General features: G+C 55.4%; 3 protein-coding genes across 3 annotated transcripts in view; 1 reads left to right on the forward strand and 2 right to left on the reverse strand.

The window, feature by feature from the left end:
• Positions 1-10201, forward strand: part of SCN8A (sodium voltage-gated channel alpha subunit 8) — a 43457-nt gene extending 33256 nt beyond the window's left edge. The window contains 8 exon segments of the mRNA XM_088520661.1: positions 1707-1829; positions 4202-4292; positions 4295-4485; positions 4888-4941; positions 5886-6023; positions 6449-6553; positions 7341-7611; positions 8226-10201. Coding sequence (XP_088376787.1) covers positions 1707-1829; positions 4202-4292; positions 4295-4485; positions 4888-4941; positions 5886-6023; positions 6449-6553; positions 7341-7611; positions 8226-9373 — 2121 coding nt within the window. The 3' untranslated portion in view covers positions 9374-10201.
• Positions 10202-12504: 2303 nt separating this feature from the next.
• On the reverse strand, positions 12505-13170 carry TMDD1 (transmembrane and death domain 1). The gene has a single exon (XM_088520711.1). It carries the CDS (start codon positions 13168-13170, stop codon positions 12505-12507), a length of 666 nt encoding a protein of 221 aa, XP_088376837.1.
• Positions 13171-15238: 2068 nt separating this feature from the next.
• Positions 15239-23502, reverse strand: FIGNL2 (fidgetin like 2). The gene is made up of 2 exons (XM_088520636.1): positions 23398-23502; positions 15239-17234 (listed from the first exon to the last, which is right to left on the reverse strand). Exon 2 carries the CDS (start codon positions 17221-17223, stop codon positions 15247-15249), a length of 1977 nt encoding a protein of 658 aa, XP_088376762.1. The 5' UTR covers positions 17224-17234; positions 23398-23502; the 3' UTR covers positions 15239-15246.
• Between the last annotated feature and the right edge of the window lie 273 nt (positions 23503-23775).

The following is a 23775-nucleotide window of genomic DNA, read 5'->3' on the forward strand; positions in this document are numbered from 1 at the left end:
TCCCCTGATTCCCAAAGCCTGCTGGGTGTATTTGTGAAGAGAAAGTCTTTTTTCTAATGAAGACATCTGCTTTTCAGTCAATTTGCAATTCCTTTTGCCTTGTGTTGGTGCCCGCCGTATATCCTGCTGGAGTGTCCTGAGGGAATAACCCTGGAAAGAGCCACTGGAAGCTAAATTAGCCGCTAGAAATTTCACTGCCGTTTTGTCAGTTAAACTTGGGAGCAAGGCATTATCCTAAGGGAAAGAAGCTCTGAAATTGAGGGTTCAATTAAGGCTTTCCCCATGGTATTTTTATGGAGAGAAATGCTGCACTTTGTCCTTGTAGACCTTATAGCTCCTGCCTCCTGCATACTTTGAAATTTGGGATCTGAATCCGGATCAGTTTTCCAGCAAAATCCTCTGGCTGATGCGTCGAAGCAGCCCCCTCTCCGGAGCTCCCCGAGGGCTGGTGGTGGCCTTGAGCTTAGAAAGGCCACACCTGGGGGGGAGCAGATAAGAAGACAGAGGAAGCACGAGCACAAACAGTAAAATAAGGTGGAATCTGCACCCTGCAACGCAACAGGCTGTGTAATTCTTCCCGTCATCCCGACAGCCGAGGGCCCGGGATGTGTCCCGGGTGCCAGGGGAGCAGCCGAGCCCCCTGGCTCTGCTGCCTGTCCCTGTGTTGGAATGTGCTCCTGACAGTTCCCTGCAGCTGGGGGAGCTTTTCTTAAAGATCATCCTTATAATTACCTCTTGAAAGGAGGATAAGTAGGAATTGTCCTATTCGGAGAATTAACCAGAGACCGAAAAACAAAACAGCTACAGGAGGAGCTCTCAGGGTTTCCCATTACTTGTTACTGTATGTGGATGCCTTTCTTTTTTTCTTTTTTTTCCCCCCCTCCACAAGGGTTGCATTTCTGTTCTTGTCTGTGTCCGTAATGTGAGGTGAGGACGTCCAGGAGTTGTAGAGCCTAAATTTGATTCCAAGCTGCTGAAGAAAATGGGTTGTCTTTGTGGTTATGGTTTTGAAGATGCAGTGTAAGATGATAAAACTTCAGGAGGCACAGAAGTGCTTGATGGTTGCCCTGTTATAAGCCAAAATCTCCCCTGTGCTTGGGTTTTTAGGGCAATAAAAGTTGGCTTTAGTACCCAAGACGGATCGGATCAGATGGAGCTGCATTTCTCAGAGTTGTCCTGGCAGAAGCAAGTCCCCACTCTGTCCCTGAAGGCCGTGGCATGAGCACGGCGGCTCGCTGCGCAGCCTGAGCGCTGTTTGTGCACTGTGTGTATTTATCTGTATTCTTTCTCATAGGTTCCTTTAAAATTTGGCTTAATTTAATGGGAGCCGCTGGGATCCTGCAGACAGTACAGGGCGCGGGTAAGGTTTTTGTCATGCGTTTGGGCTCTTCCTTCCGACAGCCCCTTCTCCGTCTGTGTGTCTCTGCCTCTCTCACTTATCTTCCCCTCTGTTTTTTTCTTATGCCTCTCTCAACCGCATTATTTCCTTCCAGGTCGTTTCAGTAGGCAGCTGGTGTCATGTCTTCGGGATTTATCTATGGGGCGCAGGCTGGCAGCCTGGGCTGGGCAAGCAGTGCTAGGGGACTCGTTCTAACAGTCTGGAACCTTTTTTTTCTTTTTTCTTTCTTTTTCTTTCTTTTTTTCTTTCTTTCTTTCTGTCTTTGTTTTTGTTTTCTTTTTTCTTTTTATTTCTATTTTCTGTGTAGGTCTCTTTAGTCAGCCTTATAGCTAATGCCCTGGGCTACTCGGAACTAGGTGCCATAAAGTCCCTTAGGACACTAAGAGCTTTGAGGCCTTTAAGAGCGTTGTCCCGATTTGAGGGGATGAGGGTAAGATGCCATTAGCAGCTGATCCTTCTGCATGCCTGTGGAGCGGGTTTTTTAAGCATGCTAGAACTGATCAAACTGGTGGAAAGAAACTTCCAAACGGAATCATGATGCAGCTGCTGACTTGATCACCTCTCGTTCCCGTCCCTCACCCTGCGCCGCTGCACACTCCCCCCTAAGAAGGGGAGATGCATTAAGCTGCCTCATTACATTAATTACTGGCCCAGACCACATGCCATTTGTAGACTACGTTAACACTTGGCTGTTCTCATCTAGCCTGGCTTTTACCTCTAGCATCCGAGGGGGCTTCTCAGCTGTAACTTTTTATTTGGAATCCAGGGAGAATCACCAGGTGCAAAGAAGCAGAATTTGAACCGCCCCCGAGTCCCCGTCCCCTGTCAGTGGTGGCCGCGGGGGGATTCCATGGAAGGAGGAGCAGAGGGGGGTCAAAATGCAAAGTGCCTGCAAGCAGGTGAACGCGGCTCCCTTCCTTGGCTACCCAGGCTGGCGAGAAGGGCCTGCTGGGGAGCTCAGCTGCTGGGGAGAAAAAATATTGTTGAAAAAGGGTTTGGTTTAATTCCTCTTGTTGCACCTTGTTGTTCTCAGTCCAGTCTGGTGGCGACTGGAGGCCTTGTCTGAGAGTGACGCTTTTCCTTTCCACTCCCTCCCTTTTACCATGCTTTTATGGTCCCCTGTCCTGTCACGGTGCAACTAGCGGTAAAGCACAAGCAAAGCATTGAACTTAGCAAGCTTTCCTCCAACTGCACACAGCACCACTGTCCTGGGGATGCGAAATTATTGCAGCATCTTGCTACTTTGCCACTAATATTCTACATTTTGGTGTGCCTTTTTTCCCCCCCCTTCTTGGATTGAAATAGTCTCATAAGAACATGCAAAAAAAACCCTGTATATTTCTCTAGGTAAAGGTGTGTTGTGTTAGTGGGATTGCTGCAGCTCCTAGAACAATAGTTGAAGTTTGTGCTAGACCTCAGTTAACTCACGGCATATTAAAAAAAAAACATAACACACAAGGGAAGAATTGCCGTGGGGGAGAGCAGGCTGTGGTTCGCCCTGCACAAGCAAGACATTCCTCTGCTCAAAGCAGGGAATATGCAGTGCGGTCAAATGGATACGGAGTTGTTACCACCACTCAGTAAGCCTGTTAGTTGCCTAAAACCACTTACTTTTCCCCTTGTTTTGACTTTAAGACCCGCACTGCTGCCCTGTCCACCCAGAACAATTCCTCTGAGGCAGAGACTAGCGATCTGAACTGCCTTTGCAAAGGAAGCACAACCTGTAGTTCTTTGCTTTCCTCGATTGTGTAGCAATGTGCATCACAGAGCTTGGCTCCCGCAGGAGCGCGGCAGTGCTGCCACGCGAGGTGCATGCGTCGCCGCCAACTGCGCGCCCGCTCTGCACACAAAAGCCACGTTCCTGTGCCCGCGGCGGCTGCAAAGCTGCAAAACGGGGTGGACTCCAAGCGCACTCGAGCGCCGGGATGTGTGCGGGGCCCCGCGCCGCGCTCGCCGCCGCGGTCCCCACAGGCAGAGCGTGGAGGGGACGCAGCCAGGAGCCCCGGCCCGCCGCGGCGCAGGGCGGCGGAGGCGGCTTTAAACCCTGCGGCGGAGGCACCCGGCAGCCCGGGCTCTGCTCGGCTGCTGATGGAGCCCGAACAAGAGCGCAGTGAGAGGAGCCGTTTGGCTGCGTTGCTGCAGGACCTTCCCCGGCGCCCGCTGCCTGCAGCTCCCGGACGGAACGTGGCTTTTCTGTGCCTCGAGCCTGCCTCGCTGCATGCCCCGCGCTCCGCCTGCGGCGCCTGCTGCCCTTGCTTAGCCGCAAACGCGGTCTCCGTGTTCCCAGCGCCTCTGCCGAGGCTCAGCGGAGCGACGGCAGGGCCCGCTGCGGCCGTGCCGCGGCCTCCGCGCTCCAACAGCCTTGTTTGAAAGTGGGGAATGGCCGGAAGGGCCCTGGCGGGACCGCGGGCGTCGCGCCAGAGCCGGCTCGAGAGCTGCAGGCAGGAGCCTGCTTGTTGCCAAAGAGGCCCTGAGCCTCCCTCGCTCCTATCCCTTCTCCCTTGCGGCAACTCCAATTATTTAATGCAATTGTTCAACTAAAAGAAAAAATCCAAAATCACAACCAGCAATGCTAACAGCCCCGCCTGTTTTGTTTTAAAAAACAGAGCTTCCATAGGTGGCTTTTAAGCAGATCTTTCACACAGCTTGGAATAAGTTCACTGCTGACCTTGCCTGGAGTAAATGCCACCGATCTCTCCGTGGCCTTACCTCCAATTCCCCCCCAAAAACAGCTGTACTGATGCTTGCTGTCTCCTGCCTTGTGTTTTATACTGAAACTTTTTCCCACCCCTTCCAACACAGGTGGTTGTCAACGCCTTGGTTGGCGCTATCCCTTCCATTATGAATGTGTTGTTGGTCTGCCTTATCTTCTGGCTGATTTTCAGCATTATGGGGTTAACCTGTTTGCCGGGAAATATCATTACTGCTTTAATGAAACAGCTGAGGAGCGCTTTGATATAGAAATTGTTAACAACAAGACTGACTGCGAGGCACTGATGCCGCCCAACTCCACTGAGATTAGATGGAAGAATGTGAAAATTAATTTTGACAACGTTGGGGCAGGATATCTCGCTCTTCTGCAAGTCGTAAGTTTTGCCTTTGCCACCTCCCTAGTAATTGGTAAAAATGAGCTTCTCTGAAGTATTTTCTTTGTTTTGACTGCTTCCGACTGCTTACTCTTCATGTAATACAGCATTTCCATGACTTCCCCTTGGGTTGGGTTCTGAAATACAATCCCTGACTCATCTCTCATCCCAGTGCCAAGTTCAGGTCTCCCAGTGCAGGAAGCAGCCCCAAAAGAGTCCACCAGATCCCATGTGAGACAACAAGAATCCCATGCATTTAAACTAAATGAAAAGAAACACATTAAATAATGTCAAAGTCCATTATAAAGGGAGGGGAGGAGTGCCAGGGAACCCTTGGTAGAGCTGACACAAATCAGACTCCATATGAGCTGTGTCTAAGAGAGCGTGTGTTTTCTTTGCTAGGCGACTTTCAAGGGCTGGATGGACATCATGTATGCAGCCGTGGATTCCAGAAAGGTAAAGTACATGACCACTTACAGTCTCTACCTCTACTGGTAGAACTGTACTTATACTCTTTATGTTGTGATGATGTTTAGTTTGCTGCTGCTAGTAAGTTAAAAGACAACAAAACCCAAAAGAGCAAGAGTCTGGTGACTTGAAGCAGGAAAACTCCTCTTGGAGTGGAGCTGCACTGAGGAAAGAATACCCCCAGAATCTGTATTTCGTTAAACTAATTGTGGAGAGGATTTAGCCAGGAGCATCTCCATGAACCTTGCACGTACCTGGGAACCCAGGTCCCTGTTTGAATCCAGTTTCAGGAACCCTGGAACGGCTGGCATTCTTCCTTGAGGCACTTTTCTTGTTCTCGCATGCTGCAGTCATGCAGTTACTACTACGTTCCCTTTTCCCCTCTGGTTTGATGGCCATGATAAGTTAAAATCTCTTGACGGTTGTTTTGGAAGCTTGCTATGATTTGGGGGAGTCTCCCGTTCCCTAGCTCCCCTGCGTGTACTTGCAGTATACACACAGGTACTATTTTGCTTTACTTTAAGCTGTGTGAGGACACTGAGGTTCCCGATACAACCACAGCTTACGGTGCATAACTGCCTTACGTGTGAATACTTGGAAACGTGACTAATGCTTCTCTCTCAGCCCTGCTTTGGCAAGTGCTGGAGCTGTTGTGCAATCAAGGACATACTGTCTGGTTGCATTTTCTTTGATTGCACCCATTACCTTTGTAGAAATCCGGAGAAAGAGGGATCCAAGGTATAATCTGTGTGGGGAATAAGATGGTTCAGTTGCCATTACTTTCTCCTCTAGGTAAAATGACCCGAATCTGATCTGGGTTTGTTATTACTTGTATTTGTTAAGTGAGCACCGTTTGAAAAGCTCACAGAACTGTCTTCATTTTAACAGTATTTTATGATGCTTCTGAAAAGTCACTTTGTTCTCCCATTCAGCAAGATGAGCAACCCAAGTATGAGGACAACATTTACATGTACATATATTTTGTAATCTTCATCATCTTTGGCTCCTTTTTCACCCTCAACTTGTTCATTGGTGTCATCATTGACAACTTCAATCAACAAAAGAAAAAGATAAGTGATCAACTTTTGCTGATGAGTAGAGGAGATGACAGTGGTAACAGCAAGCCTAGGCCTCATTTCCCCTCTCTTTAATACTGCTTTTCTCCCCTGGAACCTGAGGAATGGCACATGTAAAGTACCTGCTCACACTGTCTTCATTTTGGAACAAATAAGAAGCCTCTGCTGACCATTTGTTGCAAATGAGATAGAGGGAAGTTGAAGGATATGATGAAGTAAATACAAGTTATTCATAGGAAAAACACTGTTTTCTTTAAAGGAAAATCATCGTGTCTTGGGTATTAGTACAAGTTATTTCCATCTAAATAGCTGCCACCAACTTCCCATATGGCAGGTATCCTCATGACTTAGCTAGTGTGTGATTCCTTCCCTTCTGGTGGAGGAGCTGATTGTAACCAGTTTTCCTTTTGCCCCTTTACTTTGGAGGTCAAGATATCTTCATGACAGAAGAACAAAAGAAGTACTATAATGCCATGAAAAAGCTGGGCTCAAAGAAACCTCAAAAACCGATCCCCCGACCTCTGGTGAGTGTGATATAAAGGGAACTGAAGGGAGACAACGCAGGCAGGCTCTCAAAGGAGCTTCAGCTCCAAAAGCTGCCTTTGTTCTCCTCATGCTCGACTCCACATCACCATGTTCTTGTCATTATAATGCAGGTATGAGCAGAGAAAGGTTAAAGTGCTACAGCCGTGCTTGATATTAATCAGTTGGCTCACTTGAATCAGCAAAACAGCCTGTAAGTCCTGCCTGGCTGAGAGGCCATCCGTAGAGCAGGAGGTTCCTGGCATTAGTGAGGGGGAGCTCGCACAGCCAGTCAGCCTGATGGGTTACCTTGATGGAGACCCAAGTGCAAGTCTGTGTGTGACACTGGGTGACGCCCTTAGGTGACGCCTGCGCTGCTGTAGATAAGTCATCCTGCCGGTCTGCCCGCTGCCGAGGCGAGAAGGCTGCCAGCGCCTGAAGGAGGCAGTGGAAATGAAGTATTCTGCAGCCAGAGTCCCTGCAGCAAGACAGACTTGGCTGCTCTCTCCATCTGATGGGAGATGCAGCAAGTCCTGTCCTTGCTGCAGGATATGCTGAAAATAATAGGTTTTTGGTTGCGTGTTTAGGGTTTAAAGAGTAGAATTTTTATACCTTTCCCACAGACAGATTGACCCATGAGATAGAGCCTGCCTTGAAGTCTTTGTAACAAAAATCATGGTAACTCTGCGTCCTCATCCGTGTTTCCCCCAACAGTGACGTGGATTTGTTGGCTAGTAGTAGCCTTTTGTTCAAACCTGTTTGGTTTCCTGTCTCTCCCTTGTTGCACAGAACCGCATTCAAGGAGCCGTCTTTGACTTTGTTACTCAGCAAGCGTTTGATATAGTCATCATGATGCTCATCTGCCTCAACATGGTCACCATGATGGTGGAGACGGACACACAAAGCAAACAGATGGAGAATATCCTCTACTGGATCAACCTGGTGTTTGTCATCTTCTTCACCTGCGAGTGCGTGCTCAAGATGTTCGCCTTGCGGCACTACTACTTCACCATCGGGTGGAACATCTTTGACTTCGTGGTTGTGATTTTGTCCATTGTGGGTAAGTGCGAGACCAGTCAGAGGTCTGTGCATTGCTCAGCTTCCTTTGATGTCATCGACGGTGGCTGCAGAGTAGAGCATGTCCTTGTCATTGAGAGGGATGCACTTTCAACACTGTGGCGAAACTGGGCAAAATAGTTTTGCAGTGTGAAGTCCTGATTAATGCCCCTTTCTCCCTCAGTTCTGGAATTCATTTCCAGTTTTACTGAGTAAAGACACAATTCCTCTTTCCTTATCTTTAACAAGTATTTTATTCACTTCATAGGTGTTCATTTTTAAGCACCTTCAAAATTAAGTCCACAGCCAAAATCTGTTATCTCGGCTCTTGTGGCAGAGTTTAGACATGGAGAAATAGACACCTCCAGGAAACTACTCATCCCTCCCTGTGCAGGTGGAATGAATCATGCTGCAGCTGTACCTCTCCATGAAGGAGAACTATTTAGAGAGCCTGAGCTAACTAAGACTTAGCAGCCTGAGAGGAAGGCTGCTCAATCACAGGCCTTTTATGAGGGTCTGTCCAAGCTGTTCTGTGACCCCAGCCCCTTACCTAGATTGAGGACCTGAGGCAGACTGCATGTCTCCGTTGTCACACTCCTTCCTTCTCTTCTGCTTTAGGTATGTTCCTGGCTGAAATCATTGAGAAGTATTTTGTGTCACCCACTCTCTTCCGTGTCATCCGACTGGCTCGCATTGGACGTATCCTGCGTTTGATCAAAGGAGCCAAAGGAATCCGCACCTTGCTTTTTGCCTTAATGATGTCTTTGCCTGCCTTGTTCAACATCGGCCTCTTGCTGTTCTTGGTCATGTTCATCTTCTCCATCTTTGGCATGTCAAACTTTGCCTACGTCAAGCATGAGGCTGGCATAGATGATATGTTCAATTTTGAGACCTTTGGAAACAGCATGATCTGCTTGTTCCAGATCACCACGTCGGCGGGTTGGGACGGGCTGCTGCTGCCCATCCTAAACCGGCCGCCCGACTGCGACCTGGACAAGGAGCACCCAGGCAGCGGTTTTAAGGGTGACTGTGGGAACCCTTCGGTGGGAATATTTTTCTTTGTGAGTTACATCATCATCTCCTTCCTCATCGTGGTGAACATGTATATTGCCATCATCCTGGAGAACTTCAGCGTGGCCACGGAGGAGAGTGCTGATCCGCTAAGCGAGGATGACTTTGAAACCTTCTATGAGATCTGGGAGAAGTTTGACCCCGACGCCACGCAGTTCATCGAATACTCCAAGCTTGCAGACTTTGCTGATGCTTTGGAGCATCCTCTGCGTGTCCCCAAACCCAACACCATTGAACTCATTGCCATGGACTTGCCTATGGTAAGTGGAGACAGGATTCACTGTTTAGACATCCTGTTTGCCTTCACCAAACGTGTCCTGGGGGACAGTGGAGAGCTGGACATCCTGAGGCAACAGATGGAGGAAAGATTTGTGGCATCCAACCCTTCCAAAGTGTCTTATGAGCCCATCACAACCACGCTGCGGCGTAAGCAGGAAGAGGTGTCTGCGGTCGTTATCCAGAGGGCTTACAGGGCTCGCCTAGCCAGGCGGGGCTTCATTAGTCGCAAACCAGTCTCCACCAAACTGGAAAATGGAGGAGCAAACAGGGAGAAAAAGGAAGGCACCCCCTCCACGGCGTCCCTGCCGTCCTACGACAGCGTTACCAAACCGGAGAAGGAGAAACAGCAGCGGGCGGAGGAAGGAAGACGAGAACGAGTGAAAAGACCAAAAGATGTCAGGGAATCCAAGTGTTGAGACAAAATCAGAAAATTGTACACATTAAAAAATTTGCAAGTGAAAAGATTGTTTACAAACTTCATGAATTATATCAATACAGAACAGCTGTGGAGACACTTACCTGAAGATCTTATACCAAACATAGTCTGCTTACTGTGTGACAGCGTTGCATCTAAAGCAGTGACCTACCACCTGTTTAAAGGACCCTATAAACAAACATTGAAAAACAAAAAAGGATAAAAAAAAAAAAAGGATTTTCTATTGTTCGGGCAGGTGGATACTGCATGTTCCACATCAGTCAATGCAACTTAGGACAAACAAGCAAAATAAAACACACACACACAGAAACAAAATCTGCTGCTGGGATTCATATATTTTTCCAAAGCAGCCAAAAAAATGGATTTTATTTTCCCGTTTTGTTGATTATTGAAAGAAAATCCAGAAGTCACAGTGTTAAAGGGTTTATTCATGCAAAACTAGATTTGCATTTAGTTAAGCAGCAAAAAAAAATAGAAAAAAGAAAAAAAAAAGAAAAAAGAAAAATGTGAAAATAGGCAAAATGACAAAAACATAGAAACAACCCACCCATTTAGCCCATGTCATTTAATTGTCATAGTTTATTTGGTATTTATTATGGCATATTATTATGCATTCTACTTTCTACATGGGCTTTACTTGGTTTGGGAGATGGGGTAATCGGGTACATTCAGCCTGGAGCCAGCTCAGGCTGATTTCCCTCCAAAAATGTGCTCGTTCAATGCATAGAAACGATTTGCATGATGGCATGCCGTGACCGGGACCATGCATGAGGAACCATTAGCCACCAGCCACTCAATAACCTGTCCACAGCAGTGTGTTAAGCCATAAATCCGAGGCACTCCACTGAGTCCACTGTATTGGAGACCAACCGTAACGATCAACATGCCCTTCACCGGCACTACCGAGTCCTAGCGACCTTTTGTAGACCTGCCAGTAGGAAAAAAAAGCAAAGAAACAAAAAAACCATGAAACAAGCAGCTGACTCACGGTGTGTGTGTATGTTTAACAACGTGTCTTATTTTCCCCCTCCCCGTCCAGCCGTTTTTGCACACTGGAATAGAGCTGAACTCGACGCCACTGCGGCCGCGCATCGCCGCGGTTGGTGGCCTCCGGGCCCTGCGCCCCATGGTGTCCCGCAGGATTTAGCGCTAATTAACATCCCGCCACCATCCTGCCGCGCAGACGCTTTAGTGTTGTTATTACTATTATGTTCGAAGAGGTAAGTGCTAAGGGAGGGGGCGCGTTGCCTCCACGGGGCCGGCTCGGGCGGCCCCGGCGCAGGACCGGCACCAGGGCCCGCGCTGTTTCCTCCGCTTGCGCTTGGGCGCCGCATGGGTTTCATTGTCCTCCCGCTCCCCTCACCACACGCCCAGGGTTCTTCGTCCTCCTTTTTCCTATCCTAACCGCAGCAGCGCCGGGCGCCTTCGCCATCCTCCCCCTGGGCCGTGTCTCGGGGCCGCCTGGCGCATCGTCTGCCCTGACTTCATTAAACAGGGGCATTTGCGACCCAAATTAGGGGCACCCGTAACGGAATGGGGGGAAAATCACCCCAGGCGGTGGCCAGGAGCCCTTGGAGCCCGCGCGGGGGGACAGCGAAGGGGACCCTCCTCCATCTGTACAGGCTACCTTGTAAACAGCACAAAACAAGGCAGAGCTGACACGTGTGGTTGAACTTTTTAAGAGAATATTATAAATACTGTAATATATCATTTTATTTTATCGGCATGCCTTTTTGTAAATACAAAGGACTACAAAAAAAAAGAATAGAATGGCTTCTGGCTTATGCCATTGTCCATGTTTATTTTTATTTTTTTAATATTTTTCCTTTTTCCTTAGACTTTAGATAGCCAGGAAATGTCCTGTTCCCTCCCCACATACCACCAAGGGAAACAAAACCCTACCCCAAACTCTAGATCCAAAAGAAAACCAAGCTTTAGTGCAAATTACCTTTGCAACGGCAAAACTCTCTCGTTTTGGGTTCCAACGTGCAATAAGCTGACCACTTCTATGCAAGATTTGGCTAAACTTCATAATTGCTCTTAGGCTCCGACTGCTCCACGGCCCTTCGGCACACGCTGGCACTTCCATTAGCTACTCGGTTCCTCCAAGAGAAAGGAATCCCTTCCGGTTCTGTATATATATTTATTTTTTTACCATTAGATCCGTGCTGAGCAGGAGAGGCCGGTGGCGGCCAGCATGGCTGCTCGGAGCCGCACGGATTTTCCGTGCGGTTTCGAGGGCTCCATTTCCAGCTCTCCCATCAGCCGCTGCTGCCGTTGGTCCCTCTCCGAAGGCGCCGCAGAGATTCAGGTCGGGGGGATGAGGCGAAAACCCCCGGCCCAAACGGAGCCGGCGCCGCGCGGCTCCCGTCCCCCCTGCGTCCTGCCCGGCCCTCCAAGAGCAGAGGGGAAAGCGGGGAAAAGCAAAGGAAAATGAGAAATGCCAGTCCGAGCTGCTTTGTTCGCTTTTCCTGTTCACCTTTTTTTAAAATAGAGAAGCCAATGTTGAACAAGAAAAAAAAAATACAAATAAAACCGTGATACGCCAGAGAGGCCACTCCCGACTTCGAGTTATTTAATTTTCCGCCGCAAAAAAAAAGTAAACAAAAATTGTTAAAGCTGTAAAAGACCAATAGTGAAGATTAGTGTATTAGAAATTGCATGGTGGCTCATACCGATCTTACCCAACATGGTTAAACAATTGCGTTACTATAAGCCAAAAGAGAATAAAATAAACGTTACCCTTTTCACTGAACGAGGTCGGGGTGTCTCGGTGTCGCAGTTCTTTGCCCGGTTGCTGCATCCCCGCTGTCCCCTCCAGCAGCGTCGACGGTGGCTGCGTGGAGAAGGGAGCAACCACGGAGTGCGGCTGCGCTGGGCGTCGCGTCAGGGGCTGCGGCCGTGGCCCTGGCTTGGCCCGTGGCTGCGGGACCGGGGCAGCTCCGCGGCTGCTGCCTTGGGGCCATCCCAAGGGGACCCCCTGAGGGGACCTGTCCCAGCCTGGGCTGGCTGGTGGCCCCGCTGCACTTGTGGTGCTGCAGGAGGACGCAAGCCCTGTCACTGGGTCAGGGACAGAGGACACGCGGGGTTGGTCTGGCAAATCCACAGGGTTTATTGGGTCGCGCTGTCCCGTGTGCCCCCACGGCGGCCGCATCCCCGTCCTGGCGCCGGGCGGAGAGCGCAAGCGGCTGCGGTGAGGAGCAGGAGGGCCACGGAGCCCACGAAGCCACCGAGGACGCCCGAGAGCAGGGGCCAGACCCAGCCCAGGGGGCTGCGGGCGTAGGGGGCTGCCGGGCGACCAGGGGCCGCACGGTCCCTGCGCATGCGGGCGCTGCGGGGCCGCCCGCCCTCGAGCAGCAGCGAGGAGGTGAGCCGCGCCACGGCGCGCCCATAGCCCTGCACGTTGCGCTGCAGCTCCAGGCTGCGGTCCTGGTTGAGGTTCTTGCCCAGCTCTCGGGCGGCGTCGGAGCGGCCCACGCGCCGCAGCCCCCGCGCCAGCCGGTCCCAGGGAACCGCCTGCAGCCGGTGGTGCAGGGCGACTGCGCAGCCCCCAGGAAGCCGCGGAGGAGCCGTCGCTGTTGCCGCCGTCGCCTCCGGCTCCAGCCCTGCATCGCCCTCCGGCCCCACCAGCAGCGCCAGCAGCTGCCGGCACTCGGTGAGTGACAGCAGCCGGGCCAGGCGCTCCACGGCGTGCGGGCCCAGCACCGCCGACGCCGCCTCCTCGCCACAGCCACGTGCCGCCAGCAAGAGCAGGACGAGCCCCGCTGCGGCCGGCATCGCCTCGAGTGCCCGGCACCCAGAACCAGAACCTGGTGGGCTCCCCATCGCCCCGAGCACCCAGAACCCAGTGGGTTCCCCATCACCCTGAGTGCCCAGCATGCAGAACCCGACAATTTCCTCATTGTCCTGAGCACCCAGAACCAGAACCCGGCGGATTCCCCATCACCCTGAGCATCCAGAACCCACCAGGTTCCCCGTCATCCTGAGCACCCGGCATCCAGAACCAGAACCCGATGAGTTCCCCATCATCCTGAGCACCCAGAACTAGAACCTGGCAGATTCCCCATAATCCTGGAACTAGGACCTCCTCTCCATCCAGGAGGATGCAGAAGGCTTGGAAGCCAAAGCCGGGGTTTTGGGGTGCTTCCCCTTGCAAGACACCCCCAACAAAACACAAAACTCTGCAATAAGCCCCATTTTACCCACTTCCAAACTAGGCAATAACACACAAGGAAGCAGGAGCTCTTGGGCCAGGGTTTCAGGTAATCTCTTTAATACTGTGTAATACTTTTCTTTTTAAAATACAGTACTTCTTGAGGTAGACCATTACAGCTCAAAATCATTTCTTTCTCAGACATTAATAAGACATGAATTAAATACTTTCATGTACAATATGTTGCAAAATGAGGTAGAAATGGTTACAGAGAGTGTACAAAGTCAAATATGATATTAATAATTATAATAAAAAGTCTTCAGGTTACCCAGTACCACTTTTTGGAAGAAGGGAGATGAGGTGAAGGGAGAATCCCAGAGTTTTAGAGTTTTTTTGGATACAATCCCGGAGCGACAGCCCCCTCCGTGGTGCCACCCGCGGGCTGGAAACCCCTCTGCAAAAAGCCTGCAGAAGGACGCGAAGCCGGCGGCCGCAGCGGGCTCCTTTGGTGCGTGCGCGGGGCGCCCGGAGCGCGGACCCTGAGCGTGCGGCGCCCCGGCGCCGCAGAGCCCAGCCGGGCTCGTGCCGCGCAACCCTGATACGGCCCGTGCCGCCCGTGCCATCCCCTCCGTTGGGTTCTCTCGTTTTTCTCCATCTGGAAAGCGCAGGATTTGCCATTTCGGCCCTGTCCTGACGCCAGCAGCAAAAAAAAAAAAAAAAAAAAAAAAAAAACACGCCCAGCACGAGAGAGTGTTTTTTCAAGTATTAAAGCATATAAAAGGCAACAAAACCAGCAGGTTTTGTGGAAAAAAAAAAAAAGAAAAAAAAAAACAGGGAAAAGGCAGCAGGGCAGGAGGCGGCGGCTGCGGGACGCAGGTGGCCGGGGCCAAAAAGTGGTGCTGGCGACAGCTTTCACACTACGGCACTAACACTCTTTCCGTCGAAGACACGTTACTCCACCAAACACTACTATAACAATGTTTCTTTTTAAAAAAAAATTAAAATTAAAATAAAATTATGGCATAATATACGTGAAAAGCACCCGAAATACATTCAACTTTCATCTTTGTAACAACTTCAAGTTTTTTTTTTTTTTTTTTTTTCCTTTCCATCACCCTTTTTGGAAGCAAATGCATGACACAGCTTCGTCCTAAGTCTGAAAAAAAGTCTTAAAAAAAAAAAACTCTTTTTCCTTTTTCAAGAAGATAAAAAGAGGTTTTTTTAAAAAAAACATTCTTTTTTTCTTTTTTTTCCTTTTTTTTTTCTGAGGTAATTCTTTTCCTGAGTAGTTAAAAAGAAAAAACGAAACAAAACAAAACGAAAATCCTACATACCTTACAAAAATAAAAATGAGGTCTAGTATATTTAACACTCTACATTGTTTTACCCCCAAAACCCTCCATCCTGTGTCCCCCCGTCCCCTTGAGAGAAGCCCCTCACGGTGCAGGATGAGTCCATGTTGGGATCTGAGGGGGAAGCAGCCCCTTGCGACGCATTGGAGGGGATGAAGGAGGTGGAGAAATTTCCATGAGAAACGCGGGGGACAGAGGAGGCTGGAGGCCCCTCGGCCACCAGCCCTTGCGTCACCGCCGCGGGCAAATAATAAATAGATTATCCTGAGTTCAGCGAGCGGCGCCCAAAGGCAAGAGCCGACAGGAGAGGCAGGAGCAGCCGCGCGCTCTCCGCGGCGGCGGCGGCGCTCAGTGCCGTGAGCCGTAGAGCTTGTCCCACTCGGCCAGCAGGTCGAGCTCGGAGGCGGACGCGGCCGGGCGCACCTTGCCCAGGGCGCTCTCCAGGTCCTCGAAGGACGCGGGCCGGGGCGGCCCACGCAGCGCGGCGGCGCCCGCCGCCTGGCACAGCTGCAGCAGCTCGCCGCCCGAGAAGCCCTCGGTGCGCTGCACGAGCGAGGCGAGCTGCCGCTCGCCCAGCGCGCAGCCCTGCTGCGCCAGCACCTGCTGCAGGATGTGGCGCCGGGCCGCGCCGTCGGGCGGCGGCAGGTAGAAGCGGCGGGCGAAGCGGCGCCGCGCCGCCTCGTCGAGCGCGCCGGGCCGCCGCGTGCTGCCAATGACGAGCACGCGCCGCTCCCCGGCGCTTGCCGCCGCCTCATCCAGGTAGGAGAGCAGCTGCGACTTGAGGCGGCCGCCATCCGGCGCCGCCAGCAGCGCGTCCGCCTCGCTGATGAGCACCACGGCGGGCTGCCGGCAGCTGGCCGCCACGAAGACGGCCCGCAGCACCGTCTCAGCCTCCGCCTTCCACGTGGAGAGCAGCGCGGCGCCGCTGAGCCGCAGCAGCCGCCCGCCCAGCTGCGTGGAGATGCAGCGGCTCAGCAGCGTCTTGCCGCCGCCGCGCGGCCCGAAGAGCAGCACGGTGCGGGGCGGCCGCCCGGCGCCGCTGTACGCGCCGGGGCGCAGCATGGGCCACACCAGCTCCTCCTCGATGGCAGCCTTCAGGGAGAGTGGCCCTGCCACGTCGGCCCACTGCACGGGCGGGCCGCCCTCCAGCACCATCTTGCCGCCGTCTGACAGCTCCAGGGCGAGCGGGTCGGGGCTCGGCGGTGCCTCTGTGGCCTTGCCGGCGCGGCGCGGCGCGAAGGGGCGCCCAGGGTCAGCCGCCCGCTCCCCGTTGGTGCCTGGTGGGCTGAAGGGCTCTCCCGCCCGTGCCGGCGTCTCGCCGCTGAACGCTTTGCTCCCCGCGAACTTCCCGGTGCGCTGCTGCTCCTCGGCCGCCGGCCGCTTGCCGGCCTTGAAGGGCGCCGGCTCGGCGAAGCCATTGTGGCCGTAGGGCGACGCTGGTGATGGCTTGGGCGGCTCGTAGCCATACTTGCCGTAGCGGCCTTCACCGCCCACCTCCTCCTCGTCCTCCTCGTCCTCCTCCTCGTCCACCATGTCGAAGACCTTGCGCTTCAGCGAGGCGTCCGGTGGCGGCGGGGCCAGGCCAGGGCTCTGGTAGCCACCGTAGGCGGCGGCGGGGGGCCGGGGCAGCGGGGTGGGCGCCGCGATGGCGGGCGGCAGGTAGGACGCAGCGGGGTGGACGCCGCCATAGGCCGCCTGCCCTGGGTAGCCGGCGCCGTAGCCATAGGCCGGGCCACCGCCACCGCTGCCACCATAGCCCGGCACCAAGGCGGACGCCGGTGGCAGCAGCCCCGGCGGGTGGCCAGGCGGCAACGAGGCTGCCTGGCCGCAGTAACCGGCGGGCAGGTAGGCGCCGCCGTAGCCTGAGCCGTAGTCCTGGGCCGAGCAGGAGCTGCCGGCGTAGACGGGCTCGGCCAGCACGGCCGGCGCCGCGGGGCCACCACTCGCCGCCTTGGTGCCACCCAGCCCGTCGTGGCCGGGGCTCAGCCCGTAGGCGCCGTCGGGGCCCGGCGGCCCGGCCCAGGGCTCCCCGTCGCTCTTCTGGCCGTTAAGGGCGGCGAAGGTGGCGGCATCGCCGTAGGCGCCGAGTGCCGGGCGCTCGTAGGGCGAGTCCAGCACGCCCGCGTACTTCTCGGCGTACCTCTTGAGCAGGTTGGAGGCCGTCAGCGCCGAGATGTCGTCGTTGGCCCAGGCGTAGTTGAAGCGCTGGCGGCCGCCCGCATACAGGTCGGGCTTGTGCGCCGGCGAGGAGGTGGTGGACGAGACGTCCAGGTGCTGCTCCGGCCACTGGTTCAGGGACTGGGCATGCTCGGGTGACCAGTGCATCTTCGACAGACCTGGGGGCAGAGCGGGCGCCGCGTGAGACACCCCGGCACGGCCACCTCGGGGCTTTGCCCCCTCCGTTGCTCCAGCCTCCAAGGCCATGCAGCCCCATGGAATAATTTGGGGCAAATCCAGCATGAACTGGGCATGAAGCCTCCATGGAATCCCCCTTGCATCTGCATCAAGCAGCACTCCAGGACAGGGGTGATGCCCTATGGAGCATCCCAGCGTTCCCACCTGGCCCCGCAGTGCATCCCGCAACCCGCGGCGCCCTCTGCCCACTGCCATCCCTCTCTCCCATTGTTATCCCGGCGCACGGCCACCCGGCCCCCCCTTCCCACATCCCTCCCCCTTCTCTGGCGCACAAAGGCCCCGGGGAGCGTGGAGCCGGGGGACCCGGCGCGCCATTCACTCACGCGCTCAGCCCTTAAGCCACTTTGTGACCGCAGCACAATTAGATTACTTAATGCTTTAATTGACTTATGCGGCATTTGTACTTCCACTTTGGATATCAAACTTCCACAAGAGGATTTAAATGGCGGCTTGATCCGGCCGCCTCCCGGCATTTACTCGCCATTATCGGAGTGCTCCTGGCGGCTCCGAGACAGGCGGCCGGGGGAAGCGGCGCGGGGCTGGAGCTGCCTCCGATGGGAGCAAACGGCCCCACGAGCCATTAGAGGGGCGGCGGGAAAGAGATTTGGGGCAATGTCATTAGCTCTTACAGGAAAACTTCCCCTTTTTTTGAGGGAAGCAAAGCACCAGGGTTTGGGTGCACCCGTGGGTGCAAACGGGCATGGAAGGGTCGATGCAGATCCAGGCTGTGCTACAACCCTCCGGAAAGGTGGAAGGGGCTGGAATTGCCTCCCAGGCCCGCACAGATCACGGCTTGACACTGGCATCATGGGGCATCGGCTCCGTGCAAGACCCAGGGCTGCAAAGCAAAGCCCCAAAACACCCCGTGCACCGGGGGAAGGGAAGAAAAGCCCAAACCAACCTCCTCCGTCCCCGTGTCTGTAAAAATAAGTGGTGTCGGAGCAGGGGGAGGGTGGTAGGCAGAGGAGAAGTTGTCAGGGCTCTGCAATGCGATGTGAATGAGCCCTGCAAGCAGCACAGATGTTTCAATGCTCCCCTTGGCAGTGTGAGAAAATTACTGTCCAGTGACCAAATGGCCGGGCAGTTTCCCACCCTCGCGGGGGCCGTTCTCCAAAGCACAAGACAAAAGGAGGGCGGGGGGGCCGCCCGGGAGAGAATCCCATTGTTCCCTCCTGCTCTAATTATGGAAATCTCGTTAATCAGCAGCAACCCTGAACTGGGCTTTTGTTAGGGGGCTCTTGAGCTGAGGGCGTCCAAATGCCGGGCGGTTTGCATGGAGAGCCGGGGGGGACGCCCGGGACTTTGGGGTGCTCTGGACCCGAGGGGTTTTCCCAGCGTCCCGGCACTGCTGGAGGCTCCAGGCAGCTGCGTGTGCCTGAGGCTGCGGGCAGGACACGCCGGGCAGCACTCGGAGCGCTCCGCACAGCAGCGCCCGCTGCGCCAGCACGCGGGAGCCACTGCCGCGGGATGCGCGCGGGTCGCTGCAGCGATGCAGCCTTGCCGAGAGGGACGGGACGGCCTTGGCGGCCACACGCACACACGCTGCGTCCCCCTCCCTGCCTCGCTGCTCCTGCCCCTTGCAAACAGAGCAGCCCGCCTGATGTGGTTGCCTTGAGCGGTGACAAATCCTGCCCTCGAGTCGCACTTCCTGGTGTGAGTGCTTTTCCAAGGCAGATTTTGCTCCTGAGGAGCACCCGCAGGGTGAACTATGATGATGCTCATGCAAATCATCGTCTGGCTCCACTGTCCCCGTGGGCAGCCAGCACCGGCCGCGCATTCCCATCCTCGCAGACGCTTTCCAGACCCCGCGGCACCCGCGAGCGGCACAACCAGGGCCACGCAGGGCTCCTGCTTTCACCCTGTGCTACCAGGGCCCCAAAGCACATGGCAGAGCAGCTTGCCGGGTAATCGCCCGCGAGGCAGCAGTGCCGGTCTTTGGAGCAAGACTCATCCTGACACAAGAGGCTCCTTCCAGGCCTGGGTTTGTCCCTTCTCGCTGGAGCTGGGCGAGCAAAGAGCAAGGAGAATTAAAATCAGTGCAGACAGTGCGATCTTCACCGTTGAGGTCCACAGCAATGGGTCTGGAGCTCACACGGGGCGCAGCCAGAGCGCGATTGCTGCTGTGGGCATTTGCAGAGGACGAGGCATTGGGACCCCTCACTGTTCTCTCTGATTCCTCCCAGCTCGGCGCACGGTGGCTCCACAAACGCTCAAGGTTTGCAAGGTTTGGGTCGCCAGCAAATCCATTGGGGAGCCCTTTGTGCGGCATGTTTCCCATCGCCGCCCGGCCACGCACAAAGGGGAGGCTGCGATTGCCTTCGGAGCGGGGTCAATGTACATATGTTAAAAGGATTTAGGCTAACTGCACCACTGCCCTCCCCACCCCCAAGGAGCCGCCGCATCCCGGCCGGAGCGGCCGGAGGCTCCCTGCCCACTCCAGCCACTCATATATCAAGTGCGGAGCAGCTGGACCTCCAGGCGAAATGGAGCCGGCCGACGGGCCATTTCCCATCTGTGCCGCTCCGGGATGCGGGCGGACAATAAAAAATTCATACGCATCCGCCCGGGCGGCAGCAGCTGAGCAGCCCCCATCTGTCAACCGAGACGGGCGCCCGGCCACAGAATGTCCTGGCAATCCCTGATCCCGGGCACTGCAAGGAGGGACTGACTGGCCGATAATGACAGACACTGAGGAATTTGACTTTTGGACATCTTGGAATGGACGGGCTTTGGGGCTATAACCAGTTGTAAAGTCAGATTTGCAGAACTCTGCCCATTTCCTTTAGAGTTAATGTCAGTGCCGAAGGGTCACCGCACACCAGCCTCTCTTCATCCCAATCCTTGCATTTCCCCTGGACAGTCCAGCTGGGATCTCCACAGGGATCCTGCCCACATGGATCACTCCGGGCACTGTATCCTGGAGGCTCCTGGCTCCTCTGGGTGCTCGGCACAAACTTCTGCCCTCGTGGCTTGTCCGTGGCCACCACCTCTCCAGGTTACCTCAGGATGCTCTCGAGATGCCAGGGAGCCCTGAGAGATGCCAGAGAGCCTGGTCCAGCCCGGATCCCCTGCGGGACCAAATCCCACTGCCGCAATGACATTCCTCAACGCGCCAGGAGCTCCCCAGGGCCGCGGCCCCCTCTTCGGAGGATTGCATTGGAGGCAAAAATCCATTTCTAATCAGCAAAACAATTTCCCCAAACAGACGCGGCCCCATAAAAAGGTCAGGAGGGCAAATGGGCCCTATTTGCATGCAATTTGCATAACGAGGCTCCCGGCGGCACCCGCTCCGGCATCCCCAGTGAAGGGCGCATGGTGGCACTGGCACCGGGTCCTGGTGCAGAAGTGGCCCCAGGTCTGGCATCCGCAGCTCTGTAAAGACCAGCTGAGACCTGTGCCAAGCCTTGCTGGCTGAATAGCATCCCAAAATCCCACAGGGAAATCCCAGGGAAAAACAGTTCCTCATGCATCAGCTAAGACTCTGAGTCTACGGAGATAGGAGGATTTTGAAGGCATCTCTCTGCCAGGTTCATCTCTGCTCCGGCACCACTCGGCAAAGGAAGAGCTCCCCAAAAGCCAAATCGGTGCTCCGGTGGTTTTCCCAAAGAAGTGCCAACAAGGAGATGCTTTTCCCTCCTGGCGCTTCCCGGCAGAGCTGAGCCTGGAACGGGAGCGTCGGGGCCTCTCCTGGCAGCTTTTGTTTGCACAAGCCCTTCGGACTCACTGACTCCGATTTTTAAGCAGCCCTGGAAGCTGCGGTCCCTCTGGCACTCCCGGTGCTAATGGATTTCCCAAGAGTCAATGTGGTGCTTTCCCAGCTGGAAAAGTCTGGATGCACCTTTGCATGCAAGGACGGACAGACGGCCCGAGGACGGACAGACCAACCCAGTTTGCACTGGCAGGCTGTGTCGCAGCTGTTGGCACAGCTCCGGCTCCAGGAGCGTTTCCATCAGTGGCAGGACAGGTGACAGGATCTGGCATCCAGGTGAATCGGTTTAACTCCCATCAGGTTGCAAAGATGGGAGCAGGAGGAGGGTTTTATGAGCCCCGAAACCACACAGCAAAATAAACTTCATTGCAAGAAGCTGTGGCACCGGCATTGCCCACGTCCGGTGAGATATGGACCGGACAAATCCCAAACGGGCAGGGAAAAAGGGGAAACCTCTCCATCCCAGCCCTGAGGCTGAGAGCAAGAGGGATTCAGAGCCTGGAGCAGCGGGAGAGCAGCCCAAATGAGATTGCAAGAACTCTTGGCAGCAGGATCCCACTGGGATCAGCAGCGCCGCTCCGAGCGCGCAGCCTGCAGGTCCAGCTGCAAGTCCTGGTGCAGGCAGCAAGGGAACAAGCTTTGCCCCAGCAATTCCCAGGAATGGGAATGGGGAGAGCAGGGGAGCAGCCTGGGGCTGCTGCGAGCCGTGCGCTTGCTGGAGCTCACCAAACTCGCCCCAAGCGACTTGTTTCCAAGGGCACGAACGTGGGGGTCAGCGTGGCACCAGGGTCACCATCGGTTCTCTGGATGCATTAACGTCATCCGTGGGGAAATTCCCTTCTGGAAAGTTGCCGCAAACCAAGCGTTCCCACCACCGCTAATTGTGGATCGAGGTGCTGCAAAGAGAGAGCGCGGGATGCGGACACACGCCTGGGATGGGTTTTGCACAACTGCTGCAGGAGACACCATTTAAAGGGAGCCGTGCTGGGGGGTTTTATTCCTTCCATTGCTGCAGGATTCGCCTCGGCTTGGGAGGCCAGCACCTCAGCGGGGTTTTTTGCTTTCCCCTTTTCCGCAGGGGGAAGAGGAGGTGAAATAAGTGTCCAAAACCAAATTAACACAGGCAAATGGGGCAGTGCTGGACGCGGGACAGGGCGATACAGCACAAGACAAGCGGGGCCAGTCTCACTTTGCCCAAGTGGCACCGCTCCGAGTTGAGGATGCTGCTGAACACGTTTGCGGGATGCCCGAAGGGAGCAAACGGCTGGTGGAAGCACCGGGATCTGATCGGCACTTGCTAACGGGATCCATATGGCCCCCAACCCGCTCGTTGTTTAACCAAAATGATAATGGCAAAAGGCAGGAATGCGGCGGGGGCCCAGCGAGAACAAAGGCCGCGGCCAAACCCTCCCCGCAGCCTGGGCCGGGTGCGCACGGGGACAGGGCAACCACCAGGACAGGGAGCCCTGCCCTGCGCTCCGCGTCTCTCCCCGGATCCGGCCTCCCTGCAATAAAACAACCAGGGGCATTTTTGGAAATCTGGGAAGTTTGCAAGCGAAAGTCCAGCTGTCAGCAGTAAAAGTGTGGGGAGAAAAGCCGTGACAAGTATTAACATAGATGTTTTCATAATCAATAATAAACTTTAAACACAATTTGCGCCTCAGCACCATAGGGGATGTAAACAGTGAGCACCGCGCTCTCAGATCCATGCTGCATTCAGCCCTGGGTGTTTATGTTATTCCTGGTCCAGCGACTTTGCAGGGAGCACAATACGGCATCGGCCATCGCTCTCCCCAGCCGGCCCCCGAGAAAATGTCAACGCGCTCCTGCCAAAGAGACCTACAGAAAACGCTGAGCGCAAAGTCGCTCGCGCCGCTGGGCCACTTGGTGCCGAAGCAGCTCCCATGCGCGCGGGAGGCACCACCTGGCACCTGCGAAGCGCAGGACCCCGCGCCAGGGCCCGCGGGCAGCGCGGAGCAGAACTGCGGGCAAAGCCCGCAGGGAGCCAGCGCGGCTCATTGTGTCCCGCGGCCCCGAGCGCCGCTCGCAGCGGGGTCTCCTCCGCGCTCAGCCCGGCTGCGCTCGCTGCAGAGCGGGGAACCCCCGGCACCGACACGAAAACGGGGGTGGATGCGGAAACAGAAAGTCGGGGGCGTCGCAGAACTTGCTGCTCTTTTTCTTTCCCTTTTTCTCTTTCCCTTTCTCACCCCTCTCCCGGCCGGGCATTGTTCGGCGCCGCGACCACGCCGCCCTGTCACCGCTCCTATCGCCGCTATCGCGATTCTTTCTTTCGTTTCTGCCTTCGGGGCGGGCGGAGCGGGCGGGCGGGTGGCGCCGCCGCGGGGCTCCCCCCGCGCCCCCCCGGTCCCACTCACCTCCTCATGCCGGCGGGGCCCTAGCGGGGCGCGGGCGGCCGCGCGGGCCGCAGCATCTGCCGCTGCCGCCGGGACAATGCGGGGCGGCCCGGCCCGGCCCGGCCCCCCCGGCCCCGCGCGCCGCCCCCGCCCGGCCCGGCCCGGCCCGGCCCCCCGGCCCCGCGCGCCGCCCCCCGCCCGGCCCGGCCCGGCCCGGCCCGGCCCCCCGGCCCCGCGCGCCGCCCCCCGCCCGGCCCGGCCCCCACGGTGGTGGCCTTGGTGGCCTCGGTGGCGGTCGGGGCGCGGCTTTGTGCGAGCGCCCGCCCCGCCTGCTATCGGGGTCCTGCTGCTCTGCGCCCCCCGAATCGGCGTCCCGCACCCTGTGCCCTCCACCCTGGA

Source organism: Tinamus guttatus, unplaced genomic scaffold (genome assembly GCF_059628265.1).
Source record: "Tinamus guttatus ecotype Peru unplaced genomic scaffold, ASM5962826v1 Tinamus_guttatus_pri_ptg000096l, whole genome shotgun sequence".
Classification (NCBI taxonomy): domain Eukaryota; kingdom Metazoa; phylum Chordata; class Aves; order Tinamiformes; family Tinamidae; genus Tinamus; species Tinamus guttatus.